Here is a 19,253-nt window from a genome sequence, read left to right as displayed (position 1 = left end):
ATATTAGGTTTTCTTTTTTAAAAATGCTACAAAAATGATGATAAATATCTTAATACAAAGACTTATCCATAGATATCAGTTTAGAACTTTATGGTATTTGCTAAGATACAGATGAAGGATTTAGGTTTTCTGTATCTCGTAGTCTCAAATATTAAATACGGAATCTTGCAAAACATGCAAAAAGCAGAGAATGATGATTTTGTGGTCTCATCACTAGTAGGACAAATACAGCTATCAAGAACAGAATAGAATTTTGTAAGTTACTTAATATCGTGAGTTGTTCTTTCAATACAGCAGCTGATGCAGCAGCTTCTGCTTGGGAGGGTTTAAAAACATGCTATGTACTATCTTTTTATAATTAGCTATCTTCAGATATTGATGGCTGACAATTTCATCAAAGTACTTTAGAAAATTAAAGGGGCTCAATGAAGTTCCCTGAATGTAGCAGACATTCAATAAATATTACTAATAAAACTTGTATAAAGTTGATGAGTTAAACTTCAAGCTTCGTAGTCACAGTAAGCCCTGAAGGAATATTTGGGAATTACACTACAATGTTAACAAGTAAGCAGTCTTTGTCTCTGGGTAATGATATTATTCGTGTGAGTTTTTCCCTGACTTTTCACTTCTAACTATGTTTCCCAGACTTTCTAAGCTAACAAATGTTTCTTTGTAAATTAAGGAAAAAATTATATGAGGATTTTTTTTCTCAAAAATGAATTAATGATGTTCATCATAAACTGTGTAACATGGGATGCTTCCTCCATTGGGAGTTTTCCTCAGAAAATTCCTTAGAACTAGGAAAATGGATTCTTATAGATGAACATATTCAGAAAACTTTCTACTCAATGTGGGGTCGATCTATATAAATTTTAATTGAACTACAATTAAAACTAAAAATATATTTAATAAAAGCCAACCCTCAGGTAATCCAAATATAGACAGAGGACAGCTGCCACATGATATTTTTAAATTACTGAAAGTAAAGTATATATTAGAATTACTTATCCAGTATTCCCACTGATAATCTATTTTCCAGAAATCATTATATTTTCAGTCTTTATGAAGTATCCTGGTCCTATTGCACTTATAAATCAATAGTTGTTTTGGATAAACATCAAAGGTTTTTATTTTTCTGTTGTGATTCCTTAGTCTCTATTATTGAAAACCATATGTTATAAAATGTATCACCTAACATAAAGTTGATATAAAGTAGATGAGTTTAAAGTGAATTTATTAAAAATAAAAGATGACAAACTAAAGTCACAAAATAGTAACAGTACCACAGAATATGAAGGTACTTTTCTGTGGAAGATCTCAAATGAGAGCAGAAATTTATACACTGGGTGTTCATCATATTGTAATTTAGAATTCTTTAAAATTAAGTGTCCTAAATGTCTAAGAAAATATTAATAGCCAATAAAATATATATTTGTATTTCCAAATTAGTCACATGAAACTATTACTTCAAAGAATTTTTAAACATATAAAATGCTTACACATCAATATTTAATTAAAAATCTTAATGCCACAAATGAATTTAAAAAATAATGTTTTAAGAAATTATTCATCTACAATTTTAAAAGTTGAGAAATTTTAAAATGCGATTTTTGATTAGGTATATTTTTTGTTTGATACCCTTCTTTATTTTCTAAAAGTTCTCCAATGAGTACAAAATATGTTGGTTGCAAAGAAAAAATGTTCTTTATATGGGGAGAATTTCCAAGAATCATTTGGCTAGGAGTTTAAAAAAACTAAGAAAATTTTCGTTACTGTATCTGGATTATAGTTACCTCCATTCTCATTAGGCCTGTCTTTCTAAGTCTATTTTTGAAATTTGTTTAATATTGATATAGCCAAATTTTTCTGCTTTTAGTTAAGCAACAAGTCCCAGTACTATGTAATTATAAACCAGAAGTCAGCATAGCATGATCCAAATGACAGAGTATTTCTCTAGTCATTACAGGCTGTGAATGTTTTTTTACATTTTAAAGGATTATTTTTTAATAAAGTCTAAAATATCAGCTGATATATAGCAAAAATGTTTGCTGACCTAAACTCTAATCCTCAATATAGTACCTTATGTTAGAAACTAATCCACAGTTTTTAAGAGAAATTCCCTATACTTTTAAGTTTATGTATCCCTCCTGGTCTTCATTCAACTCAAGTTCTGAGACCTCATGCAAGAATTTGCTAACTCATTTATTGGTGTCGAAAAGAAAATCCTTTTCATGAGGATTATTCTTCAGGAAGAGAAAAATAAACAAGCAAGGAAATAAAATAATTGCAAATATGTGCTTTAAATATAATAAACCAAGTTGTGTGGCAGAGAGTGGAAGGTGACCTTCTTCAGACAAGATGACACTACAGCTGACAATGAATGAGAGGAAACAACTCTCGAGATTGGCAAAAAGACCACTCCTTAACCAAAATATTTGTAAAATGCAAAAGCCCTTTGAGAAATAAACACATTTATGTGTCTTCATTTAAAAGATCTAGAAATATTACAGTGGGTTAAATAGAAAAGTAAATGGGCTTCACTTTCATTTCTTTATCAATCAACCATGAACCTGTTTTCCTGAGAACAATCTCCTCAAATTAAGAAACAAATTACAATCTTGAATTCCCACCTCTCAAACTGTCCATGTATGTTCTCTTTTATGGATTTCCAATGTAATCACACATTTCATCCTAATGTGGCAAGTTCTTCAAGAATATAAATCAAGCCATAAGCTACAGAGGATGGCCTTAGATCAATATTAGTCTGATTAGGATATCAATCTCTTTCTAAAGACAATCCAAATTAACTACCCTCTAAAATACTTTAGTAATTTTAAGTAGGTCTATCAGATTGTCAAAAGTCAAAAACAAAGTCATTGTGAAATTAGCAATGAAAAGAAGCAAATAAAACATCGGACAGGGTCTCGTGCCAGGAACAGACTGCTCAGCAGAGTCCTTCAGACCCAGAAGAGTGAGAGAACACAGTCAAAGCTCTGAAGGAAAAGCAAATACTGCCAGCCGAGAGTGCTGCATCCAGCAAAGCTATGCTGCAGAAACGAGAGGTACAGAGGTGTTCTCGTATGAAGAGGTAGAGGAAATTCATCACCACCACACTTACAAGAAATGCTCAGGGACGTTTTCAAGACAAAAGGAAAGAACACTAATGAGTAGCATGAAAATATGTGATGGCATAAAACTCACTAGGAAAAGTAAGAATCCAGTCAAATTTAGAATTCTCTGGTACTGTAATCATGACTTTAATCCACCATATCTTTAGTGCTAAGGAATATGTAATATAAAAACATGTAAAGTCTGGCATCAAAATTTCAAAATGCGAGAGTTAAGCAATACAAAGTGTATTTTTTATGTAATCAAAGTTAAGTCACCAGTTAAAAATATAGCCCATTATACTGTAAGGTTTTTTCTGTAAGTCTCCTCTTGATAAGCAAAATGCAAAAACCTCCTAAATAGACACAGTAAAAAAAAACCTAAGGAATCACAACATACTACTAAAGAAAAATCTCTTAACTATGAAAAAGGCAATAAGAGAGGACACTAAAAAACAAAGAGATGTACAAAACAACAAAATGGCAGTAGGAGGTCTTCATTCATCAATATTCAGAGTATAAATGGCTTAAATCCTCCAGTTAAATGACATAGAATAGAGGAGTGAATTTAAAAAATGATCCAACTATATTATGCCTATAGGAGACTCACTTCACCAGCAAAGATACACAGAAACTAAAAATTAAAGGATGGAAAATACATTTCATGCAAATGGAAAAAAGAGAGAATGGGAATAGCTATAGATAGATAAATAGGTAGAAGGTCATTAAATAATAATGTGGTCAGTTCAGTAAGATACTATAAATAATATAATTAAAAACAATAAGCAACTTTAGCATCCCATAGTTACTGACTGGCTTCATCTAGACTGGCTCAGAGAAAAGCAGATGGAAAACACTGTGACATTGACACTCTTTTCCAACCACTGCACAAAATCCTAGGGACTGAAATAGGAATTTGGCTTCATGGCAAAATATAGCTTCTGAACCCTTTTTCATCTGTTGCTTATTTTCACCACCTGTTCACATCCCCGCTATCCAAGGACTTAGGTCATTCATCAAGTGCATGGATGTTAGTCTTTAAATAGGTAGCAATAAGCAGGAGAGTAAGGCGGGAGCAGGAGATCATTATCACCCCGGCCACCTATGAGCCAGTTTTATGTTAAAACTAAGGAGTCTTGCTTCTACTAGCAGAGATGACATGGTAGGTGGAAGACTCCTAATGAAGGACCAGTTCTGTGGATCACTTTATGGAGAGTGCATGTGCTCAACATTTGTGGGAACTTTATTCCAAGAAATGGAGATGTGTTCCAGAAGCTATTTTCCAATAGCAATGGATTTCTTCTGAAATAGCCCAATACAAAAGTTGGCATATAAGATCTACAGTAAGAGATTCAAAATCTTTACCAACTATACATCATGTTGCATTTCTTTAAACTAGAAGTACAACTTTCTATTTTATCAGTTTAAAACTTAGTGTAGGTTTTATGAATCAAATGGCTAGAAACATGAACGGACTTTTTGGTCTTTGGATTCTTTTCAGGGAACTTTAGGATTTTTTTAAATGTCATTTGTTAATACTTATCAACAGTATAAGTAAGTGACTTCATTTTTAGAACTTAAGACTTAAGATGGGCAGAAAGCTATTAAACATAGCTAGACAATGAAGAAACCAGTACAATCATGAGCTATAATCACCAGTGTGTCTAGAATTTTATCATCTGTGAGACTTTATGACTGAAGACTTTATAATAGAAGTACTGAGCAGGAAAGTGACAAGGTGTTAAGTCATAGCTGCAGTGGCATTAAATAGCAGTACATCTCACAGGGAGAGAATCATTCTGTTTTTAACTCTCTTTCAGGCTTTACGATGAGAAATGTTAGCTACCAGAGGTTTATCTAATCCACAGTTCAGCTCCTTTAATCCTTTTAAAGAGCAAGACAGAGTTTATATTTGACAATGCCAACCTAAAAATTGATCATGAGTTTCCTGTTTCACATCTGTTTTAATAAATACCTTCCACTGTGAGAAATGTCCACTCATATATATATATAGATACACTTTTACTAAAAATTCCCATTCTAAAAACATATTGTTCCAACATGAAGTCACTGATACAAAAGTGTATGTATTTCGTTATGTATATATTAAAATCTTGAAGTGAATCAATGAGAAGAAATTCAGTAAGTAATTAATAGAATAGGTGTCAAGTAGGTATGAAACTGGGCATACACTAATTTTTTAAAATTTGGCATTGTCTGAAAAGCTCTTATACATGAACTCACAAAACTCCCTGAGAACAGTTTTCCTTATTTAAGTACAGTGTCTCATTCAGTATTTCTTTCATAAGCATCTTAATGCCACTCCTACCATCACCCTCAAGATTATTACAATCACTTAATAAACTTCACTATTTTAATAGATAAAAAAATTGAAGTCAGGAAATGTTGAATGCCTTGCCATGTCTCTCAGCTTGTGAAAAATTATACTTTCAAAAATTGAAACTTTTTCAAAATTTAAACTCCAACACTCAAATATATGGGATGAGATTACCTTTAGCATGCATTGAAACTAGGAAAAGATATTAGATCAATCATCTGAGCCAAATATTTATTATATTTTATAGCATATGTAGAGTTTTATAAAACAAGATCTTCAGATGCTATAATATTTGTTATTTTTTAAAGGCAAACTATGTATAAGGAAAAGGCTGGATGGATCTATTGAATGAATGACATATTCTGACAGCCCAAAATGAGTGAATATGTAACAAAAGCTTTCATAAAGTGATTTCTTAAATGCACTGAGAAACTCTGTAGATTGCAGCAGTGCATCTGGGCACATGTCAGAACCACAGGTGTGCAAAAACATAGCAGCACCTGTCCTCAGAAATATATTCTTTGTAGTCTTCACTGTGCAAACTTTGCTGAAAAATATAAACAATGTTTTAGAAATGATAAAACATTATGCTTATTCTCATGTTGAAAAAAAATACACATACTCAGAAATTTTCCTGATTTCAAATTTTGTCTATTCTTGAATTTAATATTCCTATGATTGGCCAAAAAGTTATAACATTATAAGCTTCATAAAACACATTTCTTGAGAAGATTCTATACATGTATAGTACTTATCACAGTGCCTAACTTGATTAGAGTTGCTTTTGTTCCTTTTAACTTTCTGTGCAAATAAAGAAGATAATTCTGGATGAAAAATAGAAAAAGAGTTCAAGTAAAGGTACCAGATAACTGAAATTTTGGATGTGAACAAGATTGAAGGACAAGACTTTAGGGAAGAAACACAAAACCACATTGCAAATTCATAATGAAAATGTGTCTGCCGTCAAAGAGTATTCAACACTAAAGCTTAAAGTATTTCAGTTCTCCATCAGAACTCAGTTTTATTTTACTGTAAAGCCATTACTAATTTCTATTCCAGTGGCAAGCTAAGCAGAAAAGGCAATATCTGGGATGAAAAAGTGGTTTGCCCAGATTGCCCCAAATGTATAAAAAATTCACATGCCTGGTGGCCAAAGTGAATTCAGTCTTTTTAATTTTCATGTTAAGACTCATTGACAAGAATGATCTACTGAGAAAGATTATCTGATTCTTTTTCCAGGGTCAAAAATACAGTAGCTAGAATGTCTTGAAAATTATGGCTCCATTGTGAAGGACTTGAAATGTCTGCAATGGGAGGAGTTTCCAAATACTTTTGACATGTAAACTGAGTCACTGGGTAGGCTAAGTATGTGATATTTCAAGCCACTGCATTTACAGTTAGAGTTGAATCCTCAATTTTTAATTGGCCCAATTTGAAAGCTTTTTCTTCTTTATATCTGACCTGGGAGAGAGAAGTTTCCAAGTCTTTGACTGGAAAGTAAAAGTTCCCAGCATTTAATAAACAGCCTTTTATTTAACCCTTCCCCCCAATGCTATATTCTTTTTCTCTGAACTATTAATACATTTGAGCTGCTGGAGAGAATACATCCCATGAGAATGACATCAACCAAAAAGGAAAAGAGCAGTTATAATTGGGCAGTTATAACTTATCTATTTTAAACTACTCAACTACAGAAATAGTGCTTGAAACACCAAAATACAGAGTCCAACTGTCCTTTCCAAGTAACAGACAGCTATTCTAATTTCATGACTAATGCCCAGTGCCTGCCTTAAATTGGTTTAGACTTCATCTACTGGTACATTCCAAGTACAGTGTGTGTTTCGGAGAGCAAATCTGTCCCACTGTATCAAAGTCAGCGCATCTCTGTGAACTTGTCAGCCTTTGAAATTGCCTAATTCTTGGAGCACTTTTTCAACATGTTCATACACCACAGAAAACACAATAAGTTTACTAATCAATCATTTTAACTCATAAGCAAATGAATCCCCTAATACTCAGGATACATACAAAACAGTTTGGTACAATTCATAGCAATTACAGCAATCAATAAAGTTAAAAGGAAATAAAAAGGTCGATTTGTCAATTGTGCATATACTTTACAACTTTCAAACAAAGCTTGGCAAATCAGAAATTCTGTAATAACCACTTTGGTTTTATGAGATGAGAGTTCGATTTTCTCAAGCTGAAAGGTAAAAATAATGCCAAATTTTTACTAAATTAATTCTATAAAATACACAGAAAAGAATGCAAAAAAGATCATCATGACATCAAGGGAGAGCTGTCCAGAGAGCAATATGGTAGTGCACAACTGTAACAGGCATACAGATGCATGATATGTTCTCTTCAAAGTCGAGTACAATAAAATGAGTGGAATAGAAGAGGACTTTATATGTAGCATCAATATTGTCAACTTTTTCATAAATAAAGAGTAATTTAATGGAATGTCTGTTATAAGTTCTCAGGCTTCTCCTGGTCAAGGCAGCAACATTAAGGATCAAGTTGATAAACTAAAGCGGAATTTCTGGGTTCAGGCCCTCTTGCCTTCACCCTATAACCATGTGGCTTCAGCAAGTTATGCTCTAAACCTCAGAGTCTTCTGTAAATTGAATAACAATAATTTCTAACCCATGGTATTGTTGTGAGGATTAGACCACCACCCAGCACATAGTAAGTGCTGTATAGCCATTTGTTAGAAAATAAATAATAAATAAAATCTTTAATATCTCTACACATGTCAAATTGATAGTTTTAGAAAATTTTTGATGAAATGTAGACCACTGAGTCCTAAAGGTTTTGTTTAGTCTTATTTTCTAAAGCATAAACTACTTCATTTGTCAGTGATACTAAAGTTTTGCTACTGAATAAGTACGCAGGCTAAGAAAAAAATTACATGAATTTGATAGTCAAATTTTAAAATATTCAGTAAGATGAAAAACCCAGTTGCCACAAGCAAGTAATCAAGAAAAGATAAAACATTTATCACATTATTTAAACCAACATGATATATATATTTTTTTTTATTTTAAAGAGGGTGAAACAAAGCAGATCAGAAGAAAACAATGTACAGTATTTCAAAGCAAGACAACAGGAGATAAACAGTGGCTACCATCCTGTTTCTAGTTTTCTTCTAAATAGTTGTCTATATATTCACATACAACGAATTCATACAAAACAAAATAGTATAAAACTGATCAAAACAGAATAATGAAGGCATTACAGACCTTTAACCAGACAATAGGAAAATCAGCAATGGTTACCATAATGTCTCTTGTTCTCATCAAAATAGCTGTCCATACCTTCATGTATGCTGAAATTAAATAATACAAAACAGACTAAAACCACTCTGAACAAAAAATAAAAGCATTATTGTATTTCATAGTATAATGATAGAAATTAGTAATGGGTGCCATAATGTCTCTTTTTCTTCAAAGTATTGTTCATATCATCACACATAATATAATCGATTTTCATAAACTGTTTAGGAAAAGTTCTAGGCATGTATAAGTCTCTACATGTACAGCTATCCTTTCTGCATGAGAGGGAAAAACATAGCAAAACAAAACAAATTACTAGAAAAACAAGAAAAGACAAATAACATAGCAAAGAGCTCAAAATAATGACATTAGGCCTTCAAAACAAGGTGGTAGGAATGTAACTAAGGTTGTAATTTTACATAGTGATCTTCAAGAGAGTTCCTCCGATCAACAGACACGAACATGCAAATTGATCCAGTCCTATGAATGTTAACTGTCTTGTTCCAAGAACTAATAGAATTTGTAGCCCAATCATCTTAGTTATCTTAAGTGTGTTTATACAAATTTATATATTTTTTCTTTTAACATGATATAAATTTTGGGGAATGCAAAGGTGATCCTGACTATAGACATCATTTAAATACAGTGATCCAAAGATCATTAGGCAAGCTTATTTGAAAAAACTGTAAGACTCAACTTGGTACAGAGCATTAACAGTGATATTAAAACCAGTTTATTTTGATTTTAAACAACAAGTATTTATCACAAAAAATGCCCTTAAACAACTAACACCAATCCTTTATACAGAGAAAATTTTTGAAATGCAGACAGAAGCTTTGAATAGTAACTTCTCATGATGAGTAATGACACACTGGAGCATTTGTCTTTTGACCCTATTACTGTTTGTTTCTCAGCAACATGTATTATAGGATAAAACTTCTTAAAATGCTAATGTGTAGAGTTAATACTTAATGCTGATATTTTGTCTCTTACATGTTCCTTTCTCCAAAAATCACAATAAAGTGTAACGACTAGCTCTTTAACTGTGCCAAAGTGCAAAGTAATTTATCTTTGCCCAAAAAATGAATGAATACAGATCAATTAGGCTCATTCTTCACTTTGGTCTTTCTCCCTGTAAAACAATGATAACCCTGCAGAAAACACTGGTGTTAGTCCTCTCCCAAAGGAAAAAAATGTACATTCGTTAGATCAAAGGGGAAAAAGTACATCTGTTCAGACAGAGAGGAAAAATAGAAGTTAACTCTACTTGAACTATGAACATGACTGAAAATCCAACACCTACTAATCCAACATTTAGGAAACAGCTCTTACCATTATGTCAGTTTTGGAAACAGACTTAAAACCCTCACCAGATATCTCCCAAATTAGATTGCTCATTTCTCCCCATATTAACCTTCACATGGTTCACTTTAGGAGCCCAAGGAGCTAAATAGTCCAGTTCCAGCCCCGTTGCCACCACCCCATCCAACTTTTAACATTAAATCAGAGTTCCTGATTAAAATGATCAGGCTTTGCAGAATTTATGTGACATTGGATGAAATAACTCCTTAATTTGTTAAGAGGGTAGATATATGTTAGGCACTCTAGCACAATAAAATAAGATCTTAAATAATCATCTCTACTATTTGTACTTTTAAGATCTAAAAATGCTTTCTTTGAGCAAGTCTCTGAAGTGTAGAGTGTGGTATTACAATTCCCATGAAAGACTTCACTTTCATCCAACCAGTCAATGATTAGTACTTGTCAATGAAAACGTGCTTGAAAAATAATCAAGGAAATCAAACTGAAGATTTTATCTCTGCTTTTCTTCTTCTGCCACTCTGGACCTGCAGGAAAACGGGCAGAGAAAATATGGTGGCCCTCCACCTGGTTGGGAGGCTGCACCACCAGAGAGAGGCTGTGAAATTTTTATTGGAAAACTTCCCCGGGACCTTTTTGAAGATGAACTTATACCATTATGTGAAAAAGTGAGTCTAAACTTCATATTTAACTTTTCTTACCTTTCAAAAGAAAACTATTGTACTGTTCACTTTGCTTTCACTCTTGTTCATCTCAGTCTGGGTTGGCTTCTCTTCCCAGTTGCCAAAGTTAAAATGTTCCCAGCCCTGAGTGACTGACTGCCTTTTGATTGCCTTAACTCAGCTCTTTGTCCTGTTCACCAATGAATTAACATCGCTAATGACTCTCAGATTATCTTGTTCTCCAATCATTTTTCCTTGAGTGGCCATCTCATTGTAAATTCATTGTGTCTGTCAATCTACAGTCATGCTACAACAGTTTGTCTAAATAAGATACTGCCCCAACTTGACACTTTAGTGTGGTTTTTTAAGTGCAGCATTTCCATATAAAAAGAATGTGTGTGCTCATCATGGTTCAAACGCATTCCTACACATAGTGACTCACAATAAAATTTCTCTCACAAATTCAAATTTCTTTTCTGCCCTAATGTAACAATAAGATTAAAAATATGGCTTCTTAATATCATATATAGTTATCAAAAATACATTTCCTTAGTTTTAATTCCAAAAGATATTTTACTACTAAGTTCAAAAATATGTATTATTATATGATTTACCAAGTGGTTATTAGCAGCATGCATGTAGCAGAAAATTTAATAAATATGAGAACTTAGCTCTTCTCCTAAATTCCAAAATCAGTTTTTAGTATGCATATGTACGTATGTATAACTCAGTCCCAGATTCAGAACTGTATTTAATTTTATATCTATAATCCCATTTAGCATGTAGCAAAACTATAATCCTTTAAGAATTTTGTATTCTTAACCTTAAGTATCAAGAGACCCTGGAAGCATGTTCAAACTCTTTCCCAATAAGTCCAGAAGAAATAGGTATCCATCACTGAAAACTTCAGAGTACGTGGTAGAGAGGCAGTCAACCACCAAGGTACTTAATGACATTTCTGCCCACGCATACCTACTGTTTCTGTTTACCCTACCTTTTTATAACAGCCCATGATAATGAACTGGTGAATCTGGATTGCTAGAGGACAGCCGAGGTACAGGAGGGAACGCACAGAGGAGCTATAGCCAGGGGGTAGAGTGGATTTTCTTCTGTTATGAAAGTCCTGGCTGTGCACCAGTTGAATTGGGATATTCAGGTATTAACCTTCATCCTGTAAATTGAGAAAGTAAGTGTTCCTCAGACCATTCTCTGAAACAGTTGTTCAGTTTGACAAGACGTTAGTTTAGCAGGCTTCCTAATGAGTCTTCATGGCTTTTATTTTAAGCATCAGTGATAGAGTATGACCAAGTAAAGGTCAAATTGTGAGGACCTGAAAAGCCAGCTTGGAAGGCATGGTTGACAATTCTATCAAGAAATCATACTTCTGATGACAAATGTGTTTTCAGGGCCCCAAGCAATTCCATAAATCTCCAGATAATTGTGTGACAAAAGGTCATTTGCTCTGTCAACAACATTCTATTAACTCATATTGAAATGGCACTTTTATATATTTTCTTTATTTAACTTGACTTTTCTATCAGTTAGATAATTGATCTGAATCCACCATTAAAAAAATATGGAGGCTGTTCCACATAAAATGCAAATGTCAAACACTGGCAGGAGGCATAATTCAGAAAACGTGTGTGTGTGTGTGTGTACATTCATTTGGAAAGACATATAAATATGAACTTTCTGTTGGTATTTCTTACAGATTGGTAAAATTTATGAAATGAGGATGATGATGGATTTTAATGGCAACAACAGAGGATATGCATTTGTAACTTTCTCAAATAAACTGGAAGCCAAGAATGCAATCAAGCAACTTAATAATTATGAAATCAGGTAAAGGCTTCATCTTCTACATTAAAATTGAATCAAAAGATGTACTTGTTATCTTTTTGTCAAGCTTATCATATATGATTTATATTGAAGATAGCCAAACGGAAATGTTAAATATTTTCCTTAATGGAAATAAGTCTAGTAGAATATTTGTCTAATACCAGTACTACATGAGATGCCAGACTAAGTTTTAAGAAATGTTCAAAGAAACAAATTTCATTAATTTCTCCATTTCGCAAATACATGCTGGACACTGTTTAAAATGCTAAAAAAAATACACCAAGGTACATATCTTCATAGTAAACAAACAAATATATAAGATACTTAAAATAGTACGAAAAAATAAAACCAGAGAAGGCATAAAATTGTGTGAGGTGGCTTTAATTTGATGTACTTAAGAAAATACTCATCTGGAAAAGTGAAATTTGATCTGAGACATAAATGAAGAGTTGATAGAAAACAGGGACTTAGATCTTTTGCCAATGGGAAGGGAGCCAAATTAGAAGGAATGCAGAGAGAGCAGAAGGAGATAGTAAAAGAATACAGATGTGCTATGTACACGCACCAACTGCCCATGATGAATGTAAGCTTTCTGTACCACAAACATGTGCTAATAAAAAGTTCTTTCCTAAAACAAAGAAGTCAGCTATGACAGGCCTACAGTAAGATTATTTAAAAAAAAAAAAAAAGAACAAGTAAGGGCAGAAAGAAAGTCCTTGCAGGAAGAACAGAGCGGAGCAAGGAAGACAAATAGCTGAACGGCCTCGCACTCCATGATAAAGAACTTGAGTTTTCTTCTAATGAAAACAGAGGTCATAACAGGGTTCTAATTAGGAGGAGGGTTTTAAAAATGTTACCCTCCATATTGGATGGAGAACAGAGTACAGTTGGGCAGGGACTCTAAGAGGGAAGTCATGTAGAAAGTTGTTGCATAGTCTAGATAGAGACAAGAGTTGACGTACAAAGACAAATGTTCATTGGTGGAGGTGACACCAGGGTGTGACCTGGGACACACTGTGCAGACTGGGGACACAAGACTGCTAAATAATGAATTTAAAGTGCAAAAGAGAACCAGGCATGGTAGCCCATGCCTACAATCCCAGCACTCAGGAGGCTGAGGCAGAAGGATCACTATGAATCTGAGGTCAGGCTGGGCTATATAGTGAGCTCAAAGCCAGTCCAAACTGTATAGTGTGACCCTGTCTCTAAGTAAATAAATACAATAAAAAATAAATAAAACGCAGTGTGAGAGAATTCAGAATCTAAGGAGGAAACCTAGGACATGGGTTCAAGTGTCTGTGTGGTAGTGCCATTAAGATGGACTGAGTAACAGTAATAAACACAGGAAGAGCTCTGTTTGGGCATTTCACCCAACAGACCTCCCAGGAGACATGTGAGCTGTGACAGTGCAGTCAGGAGAGAGGCCGTGGTTGGAACAGGAAAACAGTCAACGCTGTAGAGCATGGGCCTCCAAGAGGTTTCCAGGACATACAGCAACCCATAACCTGTTTTCATGAAATGGGAAAAAAAGGCTAAGTTCATAAAACTGAGTTCTAGAATTTCACTTAGGAAAACTGCTATAAAGCTTTCCTTAAAGGGAGCCTAGGGGCCTGCAGGAGGAAGATTAGTGCAACCGTAAAGAGCAAAGCAAAGCAATTGATAATGCAGTTGGGGTCAACCACGCTTCACTTGGGTGCCTGGAAGTAACAACCTCTTTGTGCCTCAATTTCCTCATCTGTATAATGGGGATTGTAAGCCAGTTCACAGGTTTATTGTGCAGATAACTGTACAATTTTTTTAAATGCTTAACCTAGTATTTGGGATACAGTAACAAATCTATAGATGATAAAAATAGCATAGTTCTAAGGTAAAGTTTTTCTCATCTATTCCTTTCATACATACAAATAAACTCTAAACTTGATGAATGCAAGAGCAGATTTCTCACCAATAATTTTCTCCCACACCTATAGGCATATGTTGTCTTCATAGTTCTATAAATGAATCAAATACTGTATCATTTCTTAAAATTCTATAGTCACAGGAAGATGAATCAGATTTGGCACCTGGCCTAATGACTACAGTACTGACCTGGCCAGGCAGTCTCCAAGCTGACTCTGGATCAGAATCTTAAAATAAACTCAGGACCCACTCCCACACGTGCCTCCATGACCCTATGTGTGGTGTGTGGAAGACTGTTTGGAGTATGAATAAGAAACCTAAACCCTGCCTCGGGTTCCCTCGGATAAATCCTTTGGCTTCTGTGAATATTACTTTTACCAACAGCACCTGATCACACAGAGATGTTCTAGGCATCCACCCAATGAAATGGTATACACTAAAGTGCTTTAGAAAAAGCTACACGCAATTGTATTTTAATACAGTTTTTTAAATATTATAGACACATGATTTCAGAATTGGAAAATTCACTATAAAACCCAGACATTCTAAGAGGAAAAATTATTCCTAAAATAACTTTTGAATTGAGATGAATGTGTAATTCATTATAGGCACCCAACAGAGTCTGTTCTATCTCTTCACTATATTATTACCACTGGGGCTTGTCAACACTTTTGAAAAAATGAGTATGATCAATCTGCCAGGGTCACTGATAATTAACAGCACCCTCTGTAAAATTCACTGTATTGCCTGTGAAATAGGTCTAAAGATATGCCTTCCTCATGGAATGTTCTGAAAATAAATGAGATGATACACATAAATCTCAGCACCTCACATATATTACACTGACACACCTGTTACAACACTGCCAAGAACTGTGAGCTTAGACAAGGAAGAAGAAGACAGGGAATATGACAAAGAATTTGGAAAAAGAAAGTCAGTGGCCAAGACTACAGTCAAAGATCTGATTGGATGAGAGAAGCAAGGTAAAGTCACAGAGATTCTTTACAAATTAGTGGGAGGATAAATGGAATATGAATAGCACAAGACAGTCACCAGAGGCAGCTTTGTAACTTCCTCCCTGCCTTGGGGCATCCTGCCAGAAAGGAACGCTCTCTTGCTATGAGGACAATAACCTTCCATTTGCTTTAAGCCACCATCTCTCAGGGGATAGATATGGTTCTTATCCAGACACAAGCCACAACTGTCATATCATCCTCCTCATCAAATATTCACCAAGCAACATTTAAGTGCCTGGCTTGTAGAGACATTAAAGCCAAGCCCTCAGTTTTGAGAGATGACTTTTTGTCTCTGAGTAATTCTGGGAAAGCATCCCAGCAAACCACATAAATTTAAAAATAGGAAGCAGAAATTCTGGGTTCCTCCTGGTAACTGATATGAGGCCAGTCTCTCAACAGAAAATTAATTATGATGATGATGATAATTTCTAAGTAAACGTCTTACAGGATAAGTTTTTTTTTTTCTTTTAAAGTTTAAATCTGGAAGACTACTTTATTAACCATTCCACCCCCAAACAGCCACTTTCCTTGAGCAATGCTTGCCAGACTGAGCTGGATTTGTCGTGGTTCTGACACATGGTCTTCATTTTCAGAAAAGTATAAAAGATAACAGAATAGTGGCTCAACCAAGGCCAGAGTGCCTGTCACGCACCCTAGAGCCACTAGTGCCTAAAAGTCAGACAAGTCTCCCACGTACATAGCTGAGAGATTTCATCCATGACACATGAGTATTTTCTAGTGAGAAAACCTTTCCTATTTTTAATAACTTTATTACAAAATCCATATGGCCTACTATGCAGCACATGAAAACTTCAAGAAGCACAAAGTAATAAAACTTAAAATTATTTTCTCATAACCCTAATCTCCAAATGGCTATGTTGATATTTCATTATCTTTCTAAATTTTCTACAGACTTTTAAAATCAAAATGGTCTCATATCTTTTCACATTTTTTAAAAAAGAATCTGCTCATTATGAACTGGATTTTTAAAACCAGTATATATCTTTATACATTATTTTTAATGACTTCTGAACATTCTGTGATATAAGTGTTCATTTGTGTTGCCCACGATTGTCAGACAGGAGCAGTACTGTCCATGCTAAGGAACACTTAGAAACTTGAGGCATTTTTGGATGACCTGAGAGATGGTTATTAGCATTTGGTGGGCAAGAACCAGGGGTAATAAACATTCTGTGGAACACACCATAAGGAAATAGTCCAGTCACACCGTCAGCAACATCTCACTGGTGACACCTTAAACAAATTCCTTATTGTAAGGTATTGCTTGTTTTCAATTTGCTGGCTACTTTAATAGCAATGAATATTTTTATCCATAAAACTCTGTACTCTTATCTATTTACTGGGCCTATCCCAGAAGAGGCACTATTTGGTCAAAGGTTATGAATATTTAACATTTTTGAGACATTTTGCCAAATGTAATCTAGAGTAGTTTAGCGTATCTGTCCTCTGCCAACGAAGGCAAGCATGATTCGCCTCTCTAACAAGCAGTTTTGCGCTATGGTAGAAACAGGGACTGATGTCCCAGAGGTTAGTTTCATCCTTTAGAATCTATAAAACCATAAGTAAACCACTGAATTTCTTGGAATCTCAAGTTCTGTATCTGTAAAATTACACTTATTCTGCCCACTCACAGGCTCCTGTAAGGGCCATATAATATGTGAAAATCTGTGACAGTGTGAGGGGCCGTTTTTAACAGCATCCGTGTCAAAACGGCTTCTTAATTCAGCTGGAAAGCTATGAAGCACGACAGCTTGCAGGCTCAGGTATCCGCCAGGAGGATGGTGGCCAGCCATAGCGCTGTAGGCGTTGGGGTGATGGGGTGCAGTAAGGCTCGCAAGGATGGGCGGATCCACACCTAGTCTAATGAAAGTGATGCTACCCAGATTCGCATGATTTTTTTTCCTTTAAAACTGTAGAGTCCACTTTGACACATCTTCTGACCTCTCAAGAGAAGCAAACTCTCCACAAATAGTTTAAATAATGCAATGAGCAAACACCTTCCACCTGCAGGCCATCCCTGGCCCAACACCACACATGCTCAATCTCTACCTTAACCTTTAAACATAGGATGGTCACTAATCCAAATGCATGCTCTCTTTGAAGAAATGGGCGTCTCTTAGGGGTCTGTGCTAGTGTGGACAACTGCCGATTGTTTGTTGGGGGAATCCCGAAAACTAAAAAGAGAGAAGAAATCTTATCAGAGATGAAAAAGGTCACAGAAGGAGTTGTGGATGTCATCGTCTACCCAAGTGCTGCGGACAAAACCAAAAACCGGGGCTTTGCCTTCGTGGAGTATGAGAGTCACCGCGCAGCTGCCATGGCCAGGAGGAAACTGCTACCAGGTGAGCAGCCCCAGCGAAGGGCAGGCCTCTGCCCAGCTGCTGCACCCTCGAGAAGAAAGCAAGCGCGGGCTGTGCTGATTTGTGCCTTTGCATGTATGTCTAGACACATATGTGATGTCGTATGCGCTGTTATACTATATATACTATGTAGTAATCTATTATTTTATATAATAGTATCTTAAACTCGTCATATTTCTTATTTATCTCACAGCTGATTCAGTTTCACAGACTGATTTTTCACAGACTGAGGTTAGAAACATTCTTTCTGTGCTTGGGATCTAATTTACATGCACTGAAGAAATCTAGAACTTTAAGCTATAACAATACTATAATGAATCCGTAAAGCAAAGAATCTTCCAAAAATTAAACATAGTAACCACAGTTATCTTTGCAGTAGATTGTGTTATCAGGCTTATGAGAAATAGGGTATGTTATCCATGAGAGTGGAGACATAGTAAAATGCCAAGTGACATATCATTCCAATGACAGTTAAGTGATATACTTTTATTGTGACCCTCTGGTGTCCAATACATTCTGTCTAATATGAAGGCAGAAAAATAAAAGCTCTTCCAGGAAAGGCACCTTTGCCAGGTGCTTCAGTGACAGTCAGTCCCATTCAGTTGATAACTATCAATTTCTGGGTTTAAAGTGTCCACAAAGACACTGCCTCAGTCAGTTCAACTTGGGAAAAACTGTTTTAAAGTCCCGAGCTCCTTTGGGACTATATTCACTAGACCTTATACAAAATCAAGTACTAAAGTGAACTAATAAGTAAGATAATTTCAAGAAGGACAGATGAGAAAAGGCATACAGTATTGTAATCCACTTCTAGATTTATATAGTCCTTGTACACACTCTTAAAAACAAAACAAACAGGATGAACCCTCTGGAAATTTTCAAAATTGGAGGATAATTTGAGCTTAGAAAGGATAGTTAATATTTTTAAGCAGGAAATTTAAAATAAACAACATATTTACATGTATAAACTAATTCAAAGAATTCCTGTATCTACTAGGAAGATGGATATTTTCAATGTTGAAGACTTTCTTTACTATTTCTTTAATTTTCACTACCCAGTGGTCAAGTCATTGGAAGCAAATGCCCATAGGTATAGGACATCCCTAGTCTTTTGGTGACCTGGACTTCATATTTTGTTATCATCCTTAATTCTTCTATTTTTCAGCACCAACCTGGCTGCCATTAGAAAATCTTTGTGTCCATCAGTATTTCAGGTCTTCTTTGTGATCTGAACACTTGTGTTCTCCACCTTCAACTGATTTTTCAGGGTCTTTGTTGTAACCCATAACAAGGACCCAAGATGAAAAAAATGGGGCAAGACATCTTTTTTTTTTAAAAGGAAAAAAGTGCTTTTATTTAAGCTGTTACCCAGTAGCACAGTGCAGATGGAGTTTGCAAAGCTGTGCAACTGGGTTA

General features: G+C 35.0%; 1 protein-coding gene across 3 annotated transcripts in view; it reads left to right on the top strand.

Moving 5' to 3' along the window:
* A1cf (APOBEC1 complementation factor) overlaps positions 1-19,253 on the top strand; it is an 87,121-nt gene that overhangs the window by 38,798 nt on the left and 29,070 nt on the right. For all 3 annotated transcript variants that reach the window (XM_013156973.3, XM_003473560.4, XM_063239511.1), the window contains 3 exons: positions 10,574-10,708; positions 12,414-12,544; positions 17,581-17,819. In XM_013156973.3, coding sequence (XP_013012427.1) covers positions 10,574-10,708; positions 12,414-12,544; positions 17,581-17,819 — 505 coding nt within the window. The remainder of the gene's footprint in view (positions 1-10,573; positions 10,709-12,413; positions 12,545-17,580; positions 17,820-19,253) is intronic.

This window comes from Cavia porcellus, unplaced genomic scaffold, assembly GCF_034190915.1.
Source record: "Cavia porcellus strain 051 isolate PalLab524CR breed Dunkin Hartley unplaced genomic scaffold, mCavPor4.1 scaffold_28, whole genome shotgun sequence".
Taxonomy (NCBI): domain Eukaryota; kingdom Metazoa; phylum Chordata; class Mammalia; order Rodentia; family Caviidae; genus Cavia; species Cavia porcellus.
Note: the sequence above shows the minus strand (reverse complement) of the source record. Positions and strands in the feature narration are given on the sequence as shown.